Below are 10,595 nucleotides of genomic sequence, written 5' to 3'. Positions count from 1 at the left end.
TTTTGGTTTTTCGAGACAGGGTTTCTCTGTGGTTTTGGAGCCTGTCCTGGAACTAGCTCTTGTAGACCAGGCTAGTCTCGAATTCACAGAGATCCGCCTGCGTCTGCCTCCCGAGTGCTGGGATTAAAGGCATGTGCCACCACCGCCTAGCTAGACAAATGCTTTTCAATTGCACGGTGATGTTATGGGTATAGCTACAAATCATTAGAGGCTAGGTTCTAGGAAGAAGTCACAAAAAGTTAGCCTGTTCCCTCTCAACTTGGCTCCTTTCAAATTCGCTGCCTTTGCAATCTTTCAAAACCTACTTGTGCCCTCTGGGACTCCTGGCAACGCTACATTGGTCAAGTTCACCATACTAACTAGCCTCCCCACATTCTGTCACCTCTCTGTCCCACCACACCAACAAGATGTTCTAGAACAAACTATTCATCAAGGAATATGGGGGACCTGAGGTCCACACAAGTTGTTACCAATAAGCTTCAACCCCCAAGTCCCTCCATTCACCCTAAGCCCAATTGTCAATATGAAAAGATCACAAATAGCCAAGATTTTAAAGTGCATTACCAGTAAAGCCCCTACAAATTACAAACTAAAATAAAAGCTCCTTATTATAAGTTACACATCACTACCAACAGGGAAAGTGTAATACGAATAGATTTTAGGACAACTGTACTGTGGGATTTAGGGTGAATACAGCACATAGCCAAGCATGGTGGCACACACCTTTAATCCCAGCACTTGAGAGGCAGAGGCATGTGGATCTCTGTGAGTTCTAGGCAAGCCTGGTCTACAAAGTGAGTTCAGGCCAGCCAGGACTACGTAGAAACACCCTGTCTCAAACAAACCAACAACACGGGATGAAGAGTAGAAAGGTAAAGGAAACATAATTTGTGTAAACAGACTATTTTGTAGCCTAGGTTTCAATTTCATATAAAGGTGAATCTTTGTTAAAAACTAGGAAATTTCAGAAACTCAATATTAATGAGCTGGCCTCAAATCTTCAATTTTCCAAAATGAATTTCAAAGAAAAGCTTAAATGGAAGAGGGGTTCACATAGGAGCTCAAGCATCATATGCAGGCAGTGACTGGCCCATCCCATCCCTGGGACTCACAGGTGAGTAGATCCCTGTTTAGCTCCGAAGTGGCCAGGACCACTCTTCCTGGACTCCAATAGCCCACATCCAACTTACTCCAGGAATACATGCTACATACCAGTTCAGACTGTCCTGTACTCTGGTACCTACTCTGCATCTCGATGAACTGCAAATCTGAGCCATTCTGCAGCCCCGCCAGGTCCCCAGATGTGCCGTCATTCCTTGAAGACTTCTGCCGTTCTTCCTCTATCTGCAGCTTCAGTCTTCTAACCTGGAATGGAAGAAGTCACAGTGAGGTCAGTGTCTGTCTCAATCTCTGTCTCTTTCTTTGATGATACCGGGGTGAAGCCCAAGGACTCCAGCATGCTAAGCAAACACTAGCACAGAGTTTAGCCATATCCCTCTCTTTACTTTGAAATAGGTCCTCACTAAGCTGCCCAGGCTGGCCTTGCACTCACTCTAGCCCAGACAGACCTTGAGCTTGTGAGTCTCCTTCCTCAGCCTCCCAAGTAGTTGTGATTGCAGGACCTGTGTCACCAGGCCTGGATGGAGGATAAGTGTCTTTAACTTTTATGTGTCCATGAATATATGGAGGTCAGGGGTCTACATCAGATCCTTTCCTCAGTTGTTCTTCACGTTATTTTTGAGATATGGATCTCACCAAGTCTGAAGCCAAATTGATTAAGTTTGGCCTGCATGGCTGACCAGTAAGCTCCAGTGAACCTCCTCCTAGTCTACCTTTCCAATGCTGGGATTACAGACTTCCTGCAGTGCCTACTACTGGGAATTCACATTTAGGACACGTTTGCGCAGAAAGTGCTGTAGCAACTTTGACCAGTTCCCAACACCAATTCTCTTTAAGTAATGGAGGTAACTGGTCCAGTGGCCATAACACACAAAAAGCAGGTCCGTATTATTATTAGCAAGTCATACAAATCAAACAGTTTTATTTTCTATGAGAAAAATGGCTCTAGGCACTCAATAGAAACTGATATAAACAGAAAGGAATGAGCCTCAGAAGCCAGGTATCCCAATACAGACTTCTACTCTTCATTACTTGTGTATATCTGTACAACAATACATATTTTTCATGGGTAGATAGGATTTTTGTCTAGTTTTTTAGAGATAAGTTGAATACTTAGAGAACTCTTACTATTCAAATTAATTGGAAGCACAAGTGGCTGGCTCTCCCAGTGCCCTTAGCTCTGCTGCCAGGGACTAGAAAGAAGCTGAGCACTAGCTTTGCCAACGTCTAGTGGGCCGGGCAAGGCTGATTTCAGACTCAGTGAATGCACACTTCCCAAGCACCTCTGCCTTCTGCACACATGGGTTTGTCTTGGGAGAATTTGGTTATCATCCCATCATTCCTATCACACCCCAAAAGGGGCATCCCTCTTCTTTAGCACTCTTCCCCAAAGGTACTGCACCATGCCTAACTTTACCCTCCATACACACAAACTTCCCCAGTGCCTCTGGAAGCATCAGCCTGCCATCAGCTGATGCTCCTGCAGCAACTTTATCTAGGTACACTTTTTAACCTCAGGACTCTCACAGAGCCTGCAGTTCCTGCAGCCCCACTGCACACTGCTGCTCCCTGCAGGAAGCACACTGCTGCTTTTGTCTTCCCAGGCTCCTACCTCAGCCAAGAAATGGAACAGTGCTCTCCGACTTTCCTTGCTGTTGCTGATCTATCCTATGCTCATACTCCCTAGAAGTCCCCATTCTCACCTGCTGAGGCTCATCTCTAACTACCTCACATACTCTCTAGTGTACTGTGCCTCTGTCGTGTTAGCTCCTGACTTGCACTCCCCAAACTAACCCCTATCTCGGCCATTTTAGTACACGTCTAGAGTAGGACATGCTCCCACAATGCACCCCAGTTTCTGGAGCACCTCCCCTTCAAGGATCCTGCCGTCTACCTCTTTTTGCTCTTGGCCTTCATTTAACATATAATAACATATTTCAACATTAGATGGCCATACTCCCTAGATTATTTAGCTTCACATACAGTATCCATGACTGCTGAGCACTCCGTTCATTCTCTCTGTACCCTGTAGTGGTATTTTATTTGTATTTTAATAAATAAAGCTTGCCTGGGGATCAGAGTGCAAAGCTAAGCCAACAGAGGCCAGGGAGTGGTGGCACACTATGGAGGCCCAAAAATGAGCAGCTACAGCGGCAGAAACACTGCAGGTTTCAGAGTGGCAGCAGTGGGCAGCAGGTCCTGAGATCAGCCAGTCCCAGGCAGGGACAGTGCAGTTCCCTGAGTGGCTGCAGCAGGCCCACAAGGAGAGACAGACAGATGGGCATGCCACGAGACAAGCAGCAAGCAGCGGGAGGTGAGAGACAGAGACATGGATAGGCATGCCACGCAGAGTGAGGCTGGATATTTATTTAGTGGGTTATGAAGGGGAAGGGAAAAGGAGAGGAGAGAAGAGGAGAGAGGAGAGGAGAGGAGAGGAGAGGAGAGGAGAGAGGGAAGCTGCCTCTTCAAGAGGGAGACAGAAAAGGAAGGGACTCAGGTTGCAAGCAGGAAGGAAGATCTGCCTGCTTCAGTGGGGGAGGCATGGGTGTGGCTTGTCTCTTAAAGAGACAGAACAGATCATTACACTGGCACTTGCTCTGTAGACCTGGCTGGCCTTGAACTCAGAGAGAGTGCTGGGGTTAAAGGTGTGTGCCACCACCGCCCAGCTCACCATGGTCTTTCATGCCCACCACATCCCTTTTTCTAAGCACCATGGTCTTACCTGCCCACTACATTCCTTGTCCTGGCTATGTCCGTCTTGACTACATGCCTGTACCACACAGCTAAATGTCGCTAGAGAAACATGATAAGTGTGTTCACAGAAACTTCACATACAACACAGCTTAATTCTATTGCCTGATTTCTCTCTACTAAGACGTACAAGGATGGATTTTTCAAATAAACCCACAACAATCTAATTATTCATCCAAATTTCCTTCATGCCATGAGTAATGTATTAAACAGCGGAATATCATTTGCCATTTGCTTACTGACTGAACAGGAGTAAGGGAAAGAGTGAGTAACAACCATTCAAGGTTTTCCAAACTAAGGATTAGAAGTTCCTAGAATTGACATGGGCTGCACTGATGCTTGAACATTTTTGAATACATCACTGTGAGATTTCAAGATACTAGAAAAAATAGGACAGAAAACCCTGAGTGGGCTTAAAACAGGGACTAACTTTATGATAAACACAAGAAAACCAGGCATATGGAATAAAAAGAAAAGCCACCAGAAGACAGGATGGCTCCCTGTAGGGTCCTGCAGACTGAAACAGACTGGCCATGAAGAGGCTACAGGAACAGGAAGTAAGCGCATGTGCGGCAGAGGTCTGTCTTTCACAGAGGAAGCCAATAGAACAGCAGCATCAAGTCAGCGTGGTTCACACTACGGGAAGATGGTCAGGGTCAGAGTGGAAGGGCTGAGCAGCAAGCTTTGTGTGCATCCTCTACATTTTTAAAGACAATATGAGTTAGATTTTCTTCCTTTAAATGTCCCTTCAGTACTAAAGTTAAGAAATATATTTCTTTTTTTTTTTTCTTCAAATCTTATATTGCTCAGGCTGTCCTGGAACTCACTATATAGACTAGGCTAGCTTCAAACTCACAGAGATCCATCTGCTTCCTGTCTCCTGAGTGCTGGGATTAAAGGCGTGTGCCACCACACCCAGCAATTTTTTGAATTTCTAATGAACATTCATTTATGAGCATTTTACTGCCTATCTTAGATGAATCAGTGGTTTCGGATGAGCAGACAGCTTACCTGTGACAGGAGCTCCTCCTTTTCGCCAGCAAGTTTCCGTAGCCTCACATCTGGAACAAGGGGGGAAGCTGTAAACTGGACTCACAAATAGCCAACATCTCCTAAATTACATTGTTTACATTGTGAACATGAAAAGAGGCAAAGGCTTTAATTGCAATCAAAGGAATCCTTTATCCTCCTAACTATACTTCCAGTCCATGACAGTTGTGACACCAAATACAGCATCTGCTCCCAGAGTAGTGACTTTCTGCCTAGAAACAAAGTGGGGTCCAGAGGAACCATTTTGCTGTTGTTGCAAAAAAATGTCTAAGCTCTTCCAGTTATCTTCAGAGGCTCTCAGCCTTGGAGGGCAGAATATGGGGGGGGGCGGGGTTGGGACCGCGCTGCACATGCTGGTAGCAGTGGGCTGTGGAGGCTGACGTCATGTGGGGGCAGATGAGTGGGGCGCCCTAAGACTAGCAGTAAACTGAGAGCCAAGTGGATCAGAAAACCTGGTGTGGGTTTAAACTATTGTTCAAGCCTGTGGCTAACTTAGTGATGAACACAAGTAAGCCAGGAATAGGGAACCTGGACTCCAGCCTGGGGCAGAGACACAGGGCTGCTGCTGCTTACGTGGGAACAGGCTGCCTAGGCTGAGGAGATACCACAAGTCCAGCCAAAGCAGCAGCTCACAGTTGGCCAATGACTCCATAATAAATGAGGGTCAGCCATGTCAGTTTCAGTTCCCTTAGCCCCCCAAAAGGTAGAGGAACCCCAGAGCTTCCCATTGCTATCTTCAGTTCTATACACTGTCAGGCTATGAACAGTTATGGATGGGAACCAACAAAATGGTAAACTTACTTAAAAGATTTTTGTTTTCTTTTTTTTTTTGTAACTCAATTGTATGGTTTTTGAGTGTGGGGTTTGTAAATAACATCATGTCGAACATCAAAGGTAAGCATGCCTACAAGATCTCCCCTCTAGCTCACCTGATCCTCTTGTTCACCTGGTCCTCTATCAAAGTGCTCAACAATTAATTGTGTTTCTAGAATTCTACATGAGACAACCTGCCTACTAACTTTAAAATATTTTAGCCTCTGCTGTTCTTATAATGCCTCATACTCCCTTAACCACACACACACACACACATCAAAGAGAAAAAAATAAAATTAAAAATTAATGTAAACAGATGGCACAATAGCTATCTGTGCTATTTTTTTCTTCCCCTAGCACAAAATTTGTTGTGGGGCTGTTAGCATCCAGGCACACCCAGGCCCATCCCTCGAGGATCCGGCAGAGGGTCAGGCCTTATTCAGGGCAGGCAGCACTCTGTCCCTTTAAAAGGTGAAACTCTGCCTACTTCTTTTCTTTTTCTTCCTTCCTCCCCTCCCCTCCTCTCTATCTGTCTCTCTCTTCACTTCTGCTGGTCTTCCAGAGGCAGGTGTCTTCCCTTCCCTCCCCTCCTCTCTATCTGTCTCTCTCTTCTCTTCTGCTGGTCTTCCCAGAAGCAGGTGTATTCCCTTCCCTCCCCGCTTTTCCATTCCCTTATTCTCAATAAAACCTCCCATTTACGTTCTGTCTGCATGGCTGTGTCTCACCCGCCATGAGCTCTCACACCGCAGAATCAGAACAGGGGTAATGGCTGGGCCCCTTTGTGGCTTTCTGGAGTTTGTTGTTAGGTTCTCTAAGGGTCACTTTTAACAGGTCTGGGAGCCCTGCCCTGGAAGTCACACTTCAGTATGTGCCTTCTTTATCATCCATTTCTTGCCGCTGGAGGGATGGCTCCGAGGTTAAGAGCACTGCCTGTTCTTCCAAAGGTCCTGATTTCAACTCCCAGCAACCACATGGTGGCTCACAACCATCTGTAATGAGATCTGATGCCCTCTTCTGATGTGCAGGCAGACATTCAGGCAGAATACTATATGCATAATAAATAAATCAAGAAAGAGAAAGAAAGAAAGAAAGAAAGAAAGAAAGAAAGAAAGAAAGAAAGAAAGAAAGAAAGAAAGAAAGAAAGGAAGAGGTAGCAAAGAGCCCTGGGATAAACAGGATCTAAATCCAGGTGGGCCAGGAAGAAGCTAACCACAGGCTAGCAAGTCCCCACCAGGCCTGAGCTCCCCTGGGATGGGCATGCTGGACTGTGGACCAAGTCTGTTGTAAGTGGAAGGCGATGTGTATGTACACCTGCAGTGCTTCCACCAGTGCTAACCCACAGGGTGACTCCATTTCTGTTCCCAAGATCAAGATTCTTGTCCGAATAGCCCATATACTGCTCCCCACCCCCATCCTCGGCTAGAAGCCCAACATTAGTCCAAAACTAAACAGCAAGCAGTCTCTCACCTAGTGGCCCTTCTCCTGCTGACTCCAAGACCTGAGCAGCTTCCTGAGACACAGCAGTAATGGCTCCAACCACAGGTTCATGATTGACATCACCATTGGGAGTGCTGTCTGGGATTATAACTAAGCCATGTTTCTGTGGAAAAGAAAAAACTTAGTTACAAGCAGTAACCCACACAGAAACTCTAAGTTCTGTTGAGGCATCTCTGCGACAATGTTTGTTGACAATGTTTGTTTGCCATGTGTAGAAACTAGTTAGAATTAGCTTTATGATATACCTCTGTGGAGGAAACAGCTCAATCCGCCAGCATATCAAGGCTGTTGTTTATGGTCAGGAGAGAAAGAAGGCAGAGCAGGGGAAGAAGGCCCAGGCTGACATACCTCTGCTGTTGGCACTGTCTCCTGCAGGTCAGGCAGCTCCTCTCTGAGCACATCTCGCTCACTCCTGAGGCAGGTAATGTACTCTTTCTGTTTCTCTAGGGCCTGGTTTTAGGCAGGGTAGCAGGGCAAGAACAGCACAGAAAAAGAGCAAGAGAAAGGTGACTAATCCAATGGCAGGTGAGGCCTACATGCAGAGTCAGAGTGTGGAAACCGCGGCCAGGCAGGGGGAGAAGACTGCACAGCTGCACGTGGGTTTAAACAGAAGAAGAGCTCATGCATGAACTTGGCCAGACCTGCTCATCACATGAAGAACATTTTTACAGACAAAAAGTTCCTGCCTGTCTTCCTCAGTTCATTTTCATTTGGTGAACAACAAAATAACCCAACACATCTGTTTCATCTTTAACAAAGTAGTTAAGAATATGCTTGATTTTAAAAAATAAAGACAGTTTGGGAAGAAGAGAAAGTCTGGATAAGTTATTTAAATACTGGCTGTTTGGTTGTTCTCCAGTGTTGACAAGGTTCTCTGCTACCAACTGACCCAAGTCAGCTCATCTCCAAAGGGATTCTCCACAACTTGCTATGTTAATTTGTTTTCTGATAAAAATTAGTTAATATTGATAAAATGAGAAAGCCAAATAAACACAGAAGGAACACTAGCCAAGCTGGTAACGGGTTAGGGGTTCAAATCTAGCTTTGGGGACTTAACCCACGAGAATCCACCCATCTGACAACAGGAAACCTCCCACTCAGGAGGCACACTGGGCCTGGAGCACTGCTCACCACTGGCAAGTTACCCTGAGGGTCTGGGAAAGGCATGTGGGCATTGCTCAGAGTCTCCTTATTTCCTGCATCAGAGCCTTCAGGAAAGCAGCACAGGCAGAGGACGGACCTATTTTGGTCACCAATGGTGAATCTGAAATCACGCTCAAACACCAAGATGTTGAAAGCAGGTGCACAGTAACCTGGTGGCAGTGCTGGTTTTACCAGAACCCTTCCGTTATTTTTTCTCCTGCATTTAATGTTTCCTCCAGCATTAGCCCAATAAGTTGTAACTTTTTCATCACCAGGTCAAGAAATAGTAACTAATGGCTAGAAAAGTGTTTAGTGGTTATCCATGTTGCTGAACAGAGGGTCTCATATTGCCTAGGCTGGCCTCAACTTGCTATGTAGTTAAGGTTGACTTTGAACTCCTGGTCCTGCAGTGTCCACCTACAGTGGGATTACAGGCATGTGTCAACATGTCTGGCACTGACTAACTTTTATAAAAACCATTATAATCCTACTCTGTGACAAAATTGGGAACAAGTAAGAACTGACTGCAACAGCACACACTGATGTGGTGGCGAGGCACCCTTCCACCCTGTGATGCTCTTCCTAGCTCCCCTTCTAAAGTTACAGTAAGTACCAAGGGAGAAGATGAGTTCGCTTCACTCTGGCTCTAAAGCCCTTGCATACAGCCTGCATTCTGATCCTTCATGGTCATCCCACATAATGCTGGGAACATATTCCTTAGGCAAGCCCTCTGCTCATTTTTTACAATGCAATGTTTAAACCTAACTTCCTTTTCGTAAGTGATGAAAATTCATATATCGAATGTATCTCCAAGTACCTAAAAAGTGACTTGAGAGTCCAGATCCTGAAGCTTTTAATATCTGTGGCTAGTGTTAACCAACTTAACAAGTGATGCAACATTAGAACAAGCACAAGAACATTCCCTATGTCACTTGAACCATGTAGGTTAGATGTGTGTTATGGGCACAGGTGAGATGCATGTTACAGAAGCATGGCATGCAGTTGTGCTGTAATCACGACATTAAGCTGAGGAGGTGATCACTTTTATAATATACTGTGTCAATAATACCACTGAATACAAAAGACCCCTCAGGAATAGACCAATCTCAAGTTAAAAATTCTAGCAAACACCAGTACATGGCTTTTGTTCCTCCTTCTACAATTATAGAGTACTGGATTCTTGTTTTACTATTAGATCTTAAAATTTCATAATTACAGATATAAAAATAAAATATATCCTGTATATTTCACCACAAAGCTTGAAAGCTACTGAAATACTTTATAATTGGGTCAAACACATTTGTTCTAGTTCTGAAGTCCTCTATAGCCTGACCGCATGACCACCGCCCTGTGCCGCAGGCAGCAATCGCCTCTGAGGCAGAATTTAAAGAGCAGAGGCTGGAATGCTAGGCCACGGGTGAAATAACTGCAGCTACTGAGAATGGGATTCACTGAGGCTGAGCTGCCAGAGCCCAGCCCCTTTTCTGCCCACTGCCTGCTCTATGCTGAATACCTAGAGAACTGCAAGAAGCCAGCGATAAGGGAACTGACGTCACCAAGGGAAAGTGAAGAAACTCAGTTTCAGCCTGGGGCTTGTTTCTTAAGTTATTAGATTTTATTCTTGAAAATGAAGCTGGAGCTGAGTGACGAATTAGGTGCAGGAAGCAACCCCTTCAGAAGTAAATGGGAAGCTGGGGATGCTGGATTCAGCCTGCTCTACACACACTCTGTCTCAAAACAAAACAAAACAATCCAATCCAGAGATGCATGTGCCTATCAGGTGTGAGCTCCAGGGTTCTGTTCACGAGAACGCCAGCTAGGAGAAGTAACGGTGTTGGTGAGGAAGTGGAGAAATTCCATCCTTTGCTCATTGCTGACGGGAATGTGTAAGGGCAGTGTTGCTATGGATACACAACGGGCTAGTCCTCAAAATCACCCAAGTTACTAAATAACTTAGCAATTCCACTTTTGGTTGGACACCCGATACCTTCAGTCAGAGCAGCATTGAGATAGCTACTCAGCACATCCACAGCAGCCCTGCTCACAACAGGCAGGGGTGGATACCTGCATCCAGGTGTTCATAAAGAGAGACATGGGAAACACATGTCCATTTAGCTTCAAAATGTAAGGACATTTGCTGAGTGTGGGTGAGGAATGCTTGGAACCCCAGAACTCAGGAGGAAATGGGAGGGTCATCCTGAACTCACTCTCTCCTCTCTCTC

At 45.5% G+C, this 10,595-nt stretch overlaps 1 protein-coding gene across 7 annotated transcripts in view; it reads right to left on the bottom strand.

Annotated features, from left to right (window-relative positions):
* Lrrfip2 (LRR binding FLII interacting protein 2) overlaps nt 1-10,595 on the bottom strand; it is a 104,846-nt gene that overhangs the window by 4,251 nt on the left and 90,000 nt on the right. For 5 of the 7 annotated variants that reach the window (XM_026779008.1, XM_026779004.1, XM_026779005.1 and 2 more), the window contains 4 exons: nt 7,579-7,680; nt 7,201-7,333; nt 4,882-4,931; nt 1,245-1,365 (listed from right to left, as the gene is read on the bottom strand). In XM_026779008.1, coding sequence (XP_026634809.1) covers nt 1,245-1,365; nt 4,882-4,931; nt 7,201-7,333; nt 7,579-7,680 — 406 coding nt within the window. The remainder of the gene's footprint in view (nt 1-1,244; nt 1,366-4,881; nt 4,932-7,200; nt 7,334-7,578; nt 7,681-10,595) is intronic. The other 2 variants (XM_005348012.2, XM_013346608.2) reach the window with 1 other exon arrangement.

The sequence above is a fragment of the Microtus ochrogaster genome, chromosome 5 (genome assembly GCF_000317375.1).
Source record: "Microtus ochrogaster isolate Prairie Vole_2 chromosome 5, MicOch1.0, whole genome shotgun sequence".
Taxonomy (NCBI): Eukaryota; Metazoa; Chordata; class Mammalia; order Rodentia; family Cricetidae; genus Microtus; species Microtus ochrogaster.
The sequence above is the reverse complement of the archived record's forward strand: the minus strand, read 5'-3'. Positions and strand labels throughout refer to the sequence as shown.